The sequence below is a fragment of the Nerophis ophidion genome, linkage group LG01 (assembly GCF_033978795.1).
Source record: "Nerophis ophidion isolate RoL-2023_Sa linkage group LG01, RoL_Noph_v1.0, whole genome shotgun sequence".
Classification (NCBI taxonomy): Eukaryota; Metazoa; Chordata; class Actinopteri; order Syngnathiformes; family Syngnathidae; genus Nerophis; species Nerophis ophidion.
This window is the reverse complement of record NC_084611.1, coordinates 47,657,020-47,670,138: the sequence shown is the minus strand read 5'-3', so window position 1 is coordinate 47,670,138 and position 13,119 is coordinate 47,657,020. Positions and strand designations below refer to the sequence as shown.

General features: G+C 41.3%; 1 protein-coding gene across 1 annotated transcript in view; it reads right to left on the bottom strand.

The window, feature by feature from the left end:
* si:dkey-92j12.5 (multiple PDZ domain protein) overlaps nt 1-13,119 on the bottom strand; it is a 184,013-nt gene that overhangs the window by 163,444 nt on the left and 7,450 nt on the right. The window contains exons 3-6 of the mRNA XM_061910044.1: nt 9,995-10,155; nt 3,004-3,222; nt 2,805-2,873; nt 2,611-2,733 (exon numbers count right to left, since the gene is read on the bottom strand). Coding sequence (XP_061766028.1) covers nt 2,611-2,733; nt 2,805-2,873; nt 3,004-3,222; nt 9,995-10,155 — 572 coding nt within the window. The remainder of the gene's footprint in view (nt 1-2,610; nt 2,734-2,804; nt 2,874-3,003; nt 3,223-9,994; nt 10,156-13,119) is intronic.

Sequence of the window (13,119 nt, the reverse complement as noted above, 5' to 3'; positions counted from 1 at the left end):
GAACAACACAGATCTAATCATCTTCCTACAGGCCTACAAGGCTACATAGAAAGAACATAGGCATTTGAAGGAATCCCTAAAAACCTTTGGTTCCCCCAGCTGGTGGTTTGTGAAAAGTACATACAGTTCCAGAAATAAGAAGAACAGAGTTGATGAGGAGGACACAGGTGACGTATTGTCATGCCATGAGGATCAGGTCTGTGTGACAGGAATGTTGAACCAACACAACATCCCAGTACAGTTCACACCACCCTGCAACAGAGACTGCTGCATCCTCAAGACCGGACAACCCACACCCACAAAAACAAGCTGGTGTATGCTATCCAGTGTAATGAGTTATAGATAGTGGAAACAAAACAACCCTAAAACGACACATGGCACAATATAGACGGGCCAAGTCTTCAGGTCTAGACTCAGATGTCTACTTGCACCTCAGGGACAAACAGCACTCCTTTGACAACAAACATGTACACCTTGTGGACAGGTAGGGCGGATGGAACAGAGGAGGTGGCCTGTGACACCACCTGTCTCCCACATACAACGCTGTCCTTTCAACCATTCCTAAGAGACTCTGCAATTTAGCCTCCAACAAATAACAGGAGTTAGAAACATTCTGCTCACAGAAGGTGACCAGGAGAATTGAATGATAACAAGGAAGATTCCGACTATTTAGGACGGGTAGTAGTGGATCCACAGCCATGGTTCTGCTACACAATACTTCAATGCTAACAAGGAAGATTCTGACTATTTAGGATTGGTAGTAGTGGATCTACATCCATGGTTCTGCCACACAATACTTCAATGCTAACAAGGAATATTCTGACTATTTAGGACTGGTAGTAGTAGATCCACAGCCATGGTTCTGCCACAAAATACTTCAATGCTAACAAGGAAGATTCTGACTATTTAGGACTGGTAGTAGTGGATCCACAACCATAGTTCTGACACACAATACGTTAATGCTAACAAGGCAGATTCTGACTATTTAGGACTGGTAGTAGTGGATCCACAGCCATGGTTCTGCCACACAATACTTCAATGCTAACAACTGTTGTTGGTTTTGACATTAGGATTGTTCTTTTGCATCTCAACAGTTGTTTTTCTCACTACAACAGGGAGAAACCATCCTTGCCCAGGCACACACTCCTGTTTTGTTCTGGTTTAAACATTTGGGGTCTTGGCACCAGCTGCTGGACTAGATCTGAACAATCTAAGTCCAAGACTAGATCTGAACAATCTAAGTCTAAGACTAGATCTGGACAATCTAAGTCTAAGACTAGATCTGAACAATCTAAGTCTATGATTATGAACTGAAGAAGTCTACTCGGATGAAAGGTGAAACGTCATCCAAAACAAACCAAACAGTCCAGTTGCCATCGATTGAATGCCCTGAGATGACATATTGTATACAACATGAAAAACAACATGACATATTGTATACAACATGACATACAACATGACATATTGTATACAACATGACTTATTGTATACAACATGAAATACAACATGACATATTGTATACAACATGAAATACAACATGACATGTTGTATAAAACATTAAATACAACATGACATACTGTACACAACATGTAAGCAACATGAAATACAACATGATATATTGTATACAGCTTGACATTAAACATGGCATACTATATACAACATGACATACTTTATACAACATGAAACACTGTATACAACATGACATAATGTATATAACATGAACCATTGTATACAACATGACATACTGCATACAACATGACATTATATATAACACGACACACAGTATACAACATGAAATACAACATAACATATTGTAAACAACATGACATACTGTATACAATGTGAAATACTGTATACAACATGAAATACTGTATACAACATGAAATACTGTATACAACATGACATACTGTATATAACTTGAAACACAGTATACAACATGACCCATTGTATGCAACATAAAATACTGTATGCAACATTAAATACTGTATACATCATGACATACTGCATGCATCATTACATACTGTATACAACATGACATACCCTATACAACATGAAATACTATATACAAAATGACATACAGTTTGCAACATGATATACTATATACAATGTGACATACTGTATACAACGTGAAATACTGTATACATCATGACATACTGTATGTATCATGACATACTGTATACAAAATGACATACTGCATGCAAAACACTTTATGCAACATGACATACTGTATGCATCATGACATTCTGTATACAAAATGACATACTGCATGCAACACATTGTATGCAACATGACATACTGTATACAAAATGACATACTGCATGCAACACACTTTATGCAACATGACATACTGTATACAAAATGACATACTGCATGCAACACACTGTATGCATCATGACATACTGTATGCATCATGACATACTGCATGCATCATGACATACTGTATACAACATGACATACGGTATGCAACATGACATACAGCATGACATACTGTATGCAACATGACATACTGTATGCAACATGACATACTGTATGCATTAAGACAGTAGAACCAATGTGCTTCAGTATTAAAACGATAGAAGCCATCCCACATTTGGTCTCAGGAAGTTGTACCTGCCCAGCCGCTCCTCCAGGCAGGATAGTCTTGACCATGACCCCTGTGCTCCGCCCACCTATGATCCCAAATCCAAGTCCTTTCCCATCATTGGTCAGCTCGATGATCTCCAAGTGACGCCTCTGAGGGAGCAGAGAGAGCAAGGTGCTGCAGACGTGAAACTACTTTGTGTTCAAGATGGTTTTGGGTTTACCTCATGAGCAATTGAAGACAGGTTCCTCCCCATGGACATGGTCCGGGAGATCCGAGGGGGTGTGCAGTACTAACACACAAACAGACCAACCCATGTGACACAATGCTTTGAAGTTAAATTATCTTACAAATGGGACACTTTGAAAGGCAATGTGTTGCACCGTGGAACTAGATTGCTTCCTATTACATATTCAAAGTACCTGTGACTCTGTGTGGGTGCAGTTGTCTGAGTAGAGGTCTGAGAAAGACAGATCCTGCGAGTCCAGGGACGAGACGCTCCCGTCCCTGCGGAGAGACCTGCTGGGTCCTCGGTTCTCCATGGCCCAGGTGTAAGAGTCGCTGTGACTGAGCTTGGTGTCCAGTCCCACGGCCGAGCCCTTGCCACAGTTCATTGACACGGACTTGGAGAGGCCCTTGGCCTGCCAGGGGTGAGGGAACCATGGCGGGTTGACACAGGGAAAGTGAGGATTGGGGAAGCGAAGAGCAGAGATAAAGGAGAGAGCGGTTGATGGATGCCATGGCGGGGTGCAGAGAGCGAGAGGGGAATGGATGAGGGTGATCAGGAGATAGTGGAGGTGGAGACATTTATTGTGGAGGGGTGATAAGAGACAGAGAGAAATGGGATGATTGGCACGTAATTGAGGGCTATAAATAGCATGCGAGGAGACATTTCTGACATGAGAGATTGAAGGTGTTCACCAGATGTAAATGAGAAGAAGACTGCTTTGTTTGCTTTACTTCTTACACAATTGGGTCACACAGACTGTCTGGTAAAAAGAAACAATATTCTCTTTGCCATTGGCATGAAGGTGTCTCTTGCTAAAACCAGTTGGGTGGATAAAATAAATAAAATAGTAATCAGATATTGTCATATATGACTTAAAGGGGAACATTATAACAATTTCAAAAGGGTTAAAAACAATAAAAATCAGTTCCCAGTGGCATGTTGTATTTTTTGAAGTTTTTTTCAAAATTTTAGCGGTCTCTGAATATCCCTAAAAAAGCTTTAAAGTGCTTGATTTTCGCTATTTGCGATGCGACTATTCATTTCCCTGTGACGTCATACAGTGCTGCCAATGTAAACAAACAATGGCGAATACCACAGCAAGATATAGCGACATTAGCTCGGATTCAGACTCAGATTTCAGCGGCTTAAGCGATTCAACAGATTACGCATGTATTGAAACGGATGGTTGGAGTATGAAAGTATTGAAGAAGAAACTGAAGCTATTGAGCGAATAGCTATTGACGCTATTCATGGCCGAATAGCTGCGTGAGCATCGCCGTTAAAATGTGCGGACCAAACGATCAGGACTTTCGCATCTTGTGACACTAGAGCAACTTAAATCCGTCGATTGGTAAGTGTGAAGTGAAGTGAATTATATTTATATAGCGCTTTTTCTCTAGTGACTCAAAGCGCTTTACATAGTGAAACCCAATATCTGAGTTACATTCAAACCAGTGTGGGTGGCACTGGAAGCAGGTGGGTAAAGTGTCTTGCCCAAGGACACAACGGCAGTGACTAGGATGGCGGAAGCGGGAATCGAACCTGCAACCCTCAAGTTGCTGGCACGGCCACTCTACCAACCGAGCTAAACTGCTTTTTGCATTAAATGTGGGTGAAAGGGCTTCACGGTGGCAGAGGGGTTAGTGCGTCTGCCTCACAATACGAAGGTCCTGCAGTCCTGGGTTCAAATCCAGGCTCGGGATCTTTCTGTATGGAGTTTGCATGTCCTCCCCGTGAATGCGTGGGTTCCCTCCGGGTACTCCGGCTTCCTCCCACTTCCAAAGACATGCACCTGGGGATAGGTTGATTGGCAACACTAAAATTGGCCCTAGTGTGTGAATGTGAGTGTGAATGTTGTCTGTCTATCTGTGTTGGCCCTGCGATGAGGTGGCGACTTGTCCAGGGTTTACCTCGCCTTCCGCCCGATTGTAGCTGAGATAGGCGCCAGCGCCCCCTGCCACCCCAAAAGGGAATAAGCGGTAGGAAATGGATGGATGGATGTGGGTGGAAGGAAACGTAATATAGTTGCAAATGCGTCTGCAGGTTATCCATACATTTCTGTGCCATGTCTGCTTTAGCACCACCGGTAAATAGCATGTTAGCATTGATTAGCGTAGCATGTTAGCATCGATTAGCTGGCAGTCAACATCAACAAAACTCACCTTTGTCATTTTTGTGACTTTATCGTTGCTAATGCATCCGCAGGTTATCCATACATCTCTGTGCCATGTCTGCTTTAGCACCGCCGGTAAATAGCATGTTAGCGTCGATTAGCGTAGCATGTTAGCATCGATTAGCTGGCAGTCACGCCGCGACCAAATATGTGTGATTAGCACATAAGTCAACATCAACAAAACTCACCTTTGTGATTTCGTTGACTTTATCATTGCAAATGCATCTGCAGGTTATCCATACACCTCTGTGTCATGTCTGTCATCGCCGGTAAAATGTGGAGACACTGGCACATTCAATGGGGGTCTGGCGGCAGACACTTTCGCATCTTCGGGCCAGTGGTGCAACTTGAATCCCTCCCTGTTAGTGTTGTTACACCCTCCGACAACACACCGACAAGGCATGATGTCTCCAAGGTTCCAAAAAATAGTTGAAAAAAGGGAAAATAACAGAGCTGAGACCCAATGTTTACAATGTGCTGAAAATGAAAATGGCGGCTGTATTACCTCGGCGAGGTCACATTCGGACGTCATCGCCTCCAGAGCGATAAACAGAAAGGCGTTTAATTTTCCAAAATTCACCGATTTAGAGTTCGGAAATCGGTTAAAAAAAGATATGGTCTTTTTTCTGCACCATCAAGGTATATATTTACGCTTACATAGGTCTGGTGATAATGTTCCCCTTTAAAGCAGAGTGGAAGACAACCGAGAAAATCACTTTCTATCTTTGCCGTCTTCTCAGATGACAGTTTGTCCAGTTCTTATAAAATGGTAAATGGGTTATACATGAAAAGCGCTTTTTTTGATTAATTGATTGAACCTTTCATTAGTAGATTGCACAGTACAGTACATATTCTGTACAATTGACCACTAAATAGTAACACCCCAATAAGTTTTTCAACTTGTTTAAGTCGGGGTCCACCTAAATGAATTCATGCTTTTCTACTTTCTTTGAAATCATTTCCACATTCTCACATTCACACACTGACGGCTGCCATGCAACATGAGCCATCGGGAGCAAGGGCGACGTGTCTTGCCCAAGGACACAACAGACGTGACTAGGATGGTGGAAGCAGGGTATCGAACCAGGAACCCTCAACTGAATATCGACAGGGACTATTGTTTATAGGCTGGCTTATACATCCAATTCTCCTTTATCACCTAAAGTGCTGCTGGTTCTCCCAACCTCCAGCAATCATTTAGAAATATGGATTAGAACATTACAAGATTATTCATCCTGTTGCCTCACTAAATTAAAACTACCCTATAATCACTTCAATGTACTCGCAAATGTGCTCTGAAAATAGACCAAAAAAAACTGTGCGACAAGGGATTTCAACTCTTTTATCACATTTTTGTCAGCCTTGTTACTGACAGTTTGGTTATGTTTGAGTTTTCCTCTGTTTGTGTTTATTTCCTGTCAGCGCTCTTATTTTGGTTCCATTTCCTGCATGTCTCTTTGAGCGGTCGTTTCCCACACCTGTCCCTGATTGGCAGCCTGGCACACCTGGTTACGATCAAGCTACTATTTATGCCTGCCTCTCCCTCCAGTCAGGGCTTGATTGTAACCTGTATCCTGTCTCCTGTTATCCTGTTTCCTGTTGGCTGTTATGCCTGCCATCTCTGCATATTGGGGTTCAAGACCCACAGCAGTCCCTGACAGAATCATCGAGCCAAATACGTGCCCCACGGAGATTTCAATGGCAGAGAAGCTTGACAAAATGTTGGCACTGGTGGGCAAATCCAAAAAATGTTTTGCCTCGTTTTAAGCTCCCTCCCACCCATCGTTGTTGTCTGTCGGCCTCTTTGGGGATGTCTGGGATCCGTCCCTTGAGGGGGGTGGGCTAGGGTCAGCTGTGCGACATGGGAAGCACAGCTCTCACCTCTCCCAGCCGCCTGCTGCTCTGGCTCCTCCCACGACAACGTCATGGTCTTTGGCGGCTCCTTCCACAACAACGTCATCATCTACAGCGGCTTCTCCCATGACAACATAGTCTTCAGCGGCTCCTCCCATGACGACATCGTCTTCACCGCCAACTGACTCGTCCTCGGTGGATTCTGGAAGACTTTGCCTGGCAGCCCACTGCCATTCCTCCCTGCACCCTCCCTTGGTTTTGAACTTTTTGTTCAAACTTAAAACATTTGTTATCCGTTATAGGAATGGGGGCTACTGTCAGGCTTGTTACTGACACTTTGGTTATTTTTGGGTTTTCATTCCATTTCCCGCATGTCTCCCTGAGCGCTCGTTTCCCTCACCTGTACCTGATTGGCAGCCTGGCACACGTGGTTGCAGTTGCCAATCAGGCTACTATTTATGCCTGCCTCGCCCTTCAGTCAGGGCTCAATGATTGTTTCATGTTACCTGTCTCCTGTTATTCTGTTTCCTGGTTCCTGTTGGTTGTTGCCTGTTTCCTGTTGACTGATTCCTGTCTCCAGTTATTCAGTTTCCTGGTTCCTTTTGGCTGTTGCCTGTTTCCTTGTATTCTGTTTCCTGGTTCCTGTCTCCTGTTATTTTAATTCCTTGTTCCTGTTGCCTGGTTCCTGTCTCCTGTTATCATGTCTTCTGTTGGCTGTTTCCTGTTTCCTGTTTCCCCTGGATGTACACTTATCAGTTGCACTATTTGTTTTTTGATTTTTTTTAAACTCCATTTGTTTTTTGATTTTTTAATATTAAAGTCATGTTTTCCTGCGCTACGCCTGCCATCTCTGCATCTTGGGGTTCAAGACCGACAGCAGTCCTTGACAATTTTGCTCCTAAAATAAATCCATCCAAATTTGATCAAACAAGAAATGTTCGCCCATCTGTGTAACATGTTTGAAATCAATTTAAGCCATCAATCTATAAATCTAACTGTTAAAAAGCTGTGTACCAAAGAATGGAAATTAGGATTGGTTTCTGGAGAGACTTTTTTCAGTCGAGGTCTCCTTGAGGTCAGAGCCTGTCCCAGCTGACTCCAAGCATCAGGACGTCCAGCTAAAGACACAAATGCATTGTGTCGCACCCAAAACCTACTTGCTCTGAGGTGCCAGGATGGGCATAGCTCGGTTGGTAGAGTGGCAGTGCCAGCAACTTGAGGGTTGCAGGTTCGATTCCTGCTTACGCCATCCTAGTCACTGCCGTTGTGTCCTTGGGCAAAACACTTTGCCCACCTGCTCCCAGTGCCACCCACACTGCTTTAAATGTAACTTAGATATTGGCTTTCACTATGTAAAGTGCTTTGAGTCACTAGAGAAAAGCGCTATATAAATATAATTCACTTCACTTCATTTCACTTCACTTCACTAGTAAAAATCATTATTAGCGTATTGACACAAATACAAAGTAACTTCTAATACAAAACAAGCTCTCATTTCAAGACACAAATATTGTGTTTATTTTGTCTTCAAAAGTCTATCAGCAAACTAAAACTGGTGGAGTGACGTAAAATAAATTGTACTTCATTAGTCACCATTATTTTAAATTTAGCATCATAACTCCTCTTCCGTTGCGCTTTTTTGTCATGACTGCTACTCTTCAAGTCTTAGCGTGAGTGACAGGAAGAAAAATTCTAACTCTCGGAGTCGTCATTTGGCCACTTCTAGGTTGGCAAGTAGAAATCACTTCTCCACCACAGGAGAACTATAACCTTAGAGGAAAATGTCATTTAAAACGTGTGCATGCAAGTACAACACTTAAAACCTTTAGTATGTCCGCATGTGGAAATAAAATAATGGAATGGGTTAAGCAAAGAAATCAAACAAAGTACTGATATGACTGTTCAAACTACAAGCGATCACAAAGTACACAGAAGAACAATTATGTAGAATATATTGTACCGTTTTTTGAGATAAAGATTATTCCATCCATCCATTTTCTATCGCTTGTCCCTTTTGGGCTCGCGGGGGGTCGCTGGAGCCTATCTCAGCTGCATTCGGGCCGGAGGTTATTTATGTATTTAATATTTGTTTACTTACTATGATATATTATTTATTTATTATTTATTTATTCCCAGTTTTGTTACAAACAGAGAACAAGGAAATGGTATGAAAAGGGTTAGGATTCAATAAGCTCAGCTTCTTCATACTCCTTTTTGGAAGTGCTGTAATGAAACAACTGGAAGTATGTGATGCATTCAGGGTTGTACGGTATACCGGTACTAGTACAGTACCGCGATACTAATGAATCATATTTGGTACAATACCTCATCTAAAAAGTACCGGTTCTATTTTATTTAAGGACTAAATTCCAATAAGTAACACATGTGTAATGTACTGTAAGATTTGTTGGTAACATAAAGACAATAATTCCATTTTGTGGTGGTTTTGTTTAGAAATATATCAAAATACATTTTGGTACCGGTACCAAAATATTGGTATGGAGACCACCCTTGATGCATTACATTGTATTATATGCATGGTGGAAATAAACTAAAACTGAACTGAACTGAACCAGTCTTTTCCAACTTTTTAGGAGGTAACAAATGTTTTATTATAATTTTATATTCTGCTCCATGCAATAATTTGGCCAGTCAGAACTGGGATTTGGACCAGGAAGTTCAAAAAGAAAGACTGAAGTCATCCTTGAGCAAGACACCCGTCTTTAGGTGCGGTGAGATGAAGAGGTCGTCTTCCTAAGGTGTAATGCCTGTGTTAGTCTTATGCTCTTAGCCTATTAGCGAGTCATCACACTTACTGCGCCAAACCTCATCAACTGCCAAACAACACAAGTTCAAGACCCGGACTGAGTGCTGATCTCTGGGTGTATACAATGTGGTCTCTACTTGGGAGAAGAAAGAGCACATCCCAAACAGCCACCATGGTTCTAGTCTTGCACACATGTCTCTTCTTCCTTCTCCCTCTCCATGTCTGCAGGCTTTAGTGTTAAGCCAAGGTAAGCTGATTACTCATCCCGCTTGCTTCGTGCATTCAGTGATTCCAGCTCCTTCTTCAGCACACACACACACACACACACACACATACACACACACATACAAACACACACACACAGACACACACGGTGTAGAGTGGATGTACCTTGGCTGCAGGCTGGCGTTGGGCCTTCTGCAGGCTGAGAATGTGAAGGAAGAGTCGGCTCTTCAGGACACTCTTCAGCAGACTGAGTTTGTCCTCAGCTTCTCCTCGCTCCTTCAGTTTGGCTTGAAGTCTCTCCACAGCCTCCAAGGCACGCTGGGTATCTGCAGAGGAATTCACGTTCATGTGTTCATCATGCATCCACACTCCTGGACGACTTTGTTGTCATCCTAGATCTGCTGCTGTGTCCTCAGAGAAGGATTGTCTGACCAAATCTATCAATTATTTTAGTAAGAGAGTCATCTGCCGATTAGTTTGTTTGATAAATCGTCACAGTGCATCAATACGACTGACAGCAATTCGAGCCTCATGTCTTTTTGAATACGATACCACAAGATTGGCACACCTATCTTTGGGCAATTTCAACCATTCCTTTTTGCAGCACCTCTCAAGCACCATTAAGTTGGATGGATAGCAACGGTTTTCATCCAGGACGTCTGCCCAAAGATAGGTGTGCCAAGCGTGTGGCATCGTATTCAAAAAGACTTGAGGCTTTAATTGCAGCCAAAGGTGCATCAACTAAGTATCAAGCAAAGGCTCAGAATACTTATGTACATGTGATTTTTACTTTTTTACCTAAATACATTTGCAAAAATGTTGCAAAAAAATATTTTTACAATGTCATTATGGGGTATATTGTGTGTAGAATTTTGAGGACAAAAATGAATGTATACCATTGCGGAATAAGAATGTAACAAAAGAAAATGTGTAAAAAGTGAAGCCCTGGAAATACTCTCCGGGTGATGTAAGGCACATTTTGGAGAAATAACATTTTCAGGAAATGTCCTGGGAAGTAGTAATCATGAATATATGCAAATTAATCACACATTTTATTTTGACTCTGCCTGCTCCTTTAACTTAACCGTGGTTACCTGAAAGGCACAAAGGTACAAACGGGTCGCTGGCAAGTTTCCCTCCAAATAAACACCCTGACCAGACTTTAAATCAGTTTTGAACAAATAAATGACGTGCAGTCAAAGATAACACATTAAAAATGTTCCCGTATAACATTCTGACAATGAAGTTGCATTTGTGTCCAAATATTGTTTTGTTTATTAAATTGTATTTAAATCATGCAGGCAAGGAATAACCTGTGATTCATCACAAGTAATCCAAATTCAAACGTGTAATTTATCTGGTAAAAACTAAAATAATTTAATAATTAAACACATGCCCTGAGAAGGGTTAATCAACAACAAAAACAAAAAATACACTCTCACGGTCCTGATGACCAAGAATAATAGCCTTTCAAAAACAGCTGCAAACATATATATACATATATATATATATATATATATATATATATATATATATATATATATATATATATATATAGATTATAGCTGAGATAGGCGCCAGCGCCCCCCGCGACCCCAAAAGGGAATAAGCGGTAGAAAATGGATGGATGGATGGATGGATAAATATACACATGTATATATATATATATATATATATATATATATATATATATATACATATACATACACGTATATATACATGTGTATATATATATGCGTACATATATATATATATATGTATATATATATCAGTGACGTGCGGTCTGGGTAGGCAGGTAAGGCAGGGCCTCACCTGCCATCATGGAAAGAAAAAAAAATGGAAAAAGAAAAAATATATATTAAATTGTTACTATATGTATTCAGTGATTATACTATAAAGTTATTTTCCTTTTAACTCCACCAGTTTTGGATTATTTTTATTCAAAATCGCTGAATTTTCACATTTGCCGTTCAAATACTGAGCAGAGACTTGCGGTGAGTCACAGCCAGCTGAGCCTCCCGTCACCATGGATTGTGCAATGACTTGGCTAACTGCTGGCCTGCTGTGCAGTGAGACCGTATTGCTATATGAATTATATTATACATTTCCATAGTTTAGTTAGCTGAGGTATATAATGTACAGTGTATTTTGTCAACAACTGTATGTGTGTAACGTATTTCTTGTGCTGGGCAATCTTAAAACGGCTCCGAAGACGAACTATGTGAGGCACCTGTTCTCCGGCCTCCTGGTGGTAGAGGGCGCTAGTGATCCCAGAGATCATTCTTGCACTACTCGGCTAGGCTTGGGACATCTGAAGCCGGTATGTTTTAAAGTTGTTGATTGCCTGCATATCGTAAAAACAACCGTCCAACATTTTACAACTCATTGTAAACTTATAGGTGCCGACCATCAGGGCCGAGTTGCGACGAAAGAGTGTGACGAGTTGGTAAGTGAATTTGTTTGCTAAAAGTAGTTACTAGCCGTACCCATGTATTTTCTATGAGCGGTTAGCATCGGGTTTTAGTCCTGTTTCCTCCAATGTTTCTGATCCGATGGAATTTATATTTATGTCGAGTCTTGGGTACTTAAATATGGTGACTGAGTATTGTGGCGTATTAAGGCCATCTGCATTTTTTATGCTACAGTACAACCTAGCCATAAACTGAACTTTCACTACAAACTGCCATATCCACAACGCCAACCTGTGTTGCTGTATGAACTGCGAATGCACATGTGGACTGCGATCAGTCTCATATGGCTCCTATAAAGTTGAATAACTTTTGATGTTACTTTTTATGAATTACCTGAACTAAACCAACACTGTTTGTTGAGATTCCTTACTGTTTTTTTTCTTTTGTTTTGAATGGCCATTCCTATTAAAGGCCTACTGAAACCCACTACTATCCACCACGTAGTCTGATAGTTTATACATCAATGATGAAATATTAACATTGCAACACATGCCAATACGGCCTTTTTAGTTTACTAAATTGCAATTTTAAATTTCCCGGAAGTTTTTTCTTGAAAACGTCGCGTAATGTTGACGTGTACGCGTGACGTCACGGGCTGTTATGAATGTGAGCGCTGCGTACACACACAGCTAAAAGTCGTCTGCTTTAACGGCATAATTACACAGTATTTTGGAGATCTGTGTTGCTGAATATTTTGCAATTTGTTTAATTAATATTGGAGGAGTCAAAGTAGAAAGACGGAGTTGGGAAGCTTTAGCCCTTAGCCGCACAAACACACGGTGATTCCTTGTTTAAAATTCACGGACATGAAACTTTACT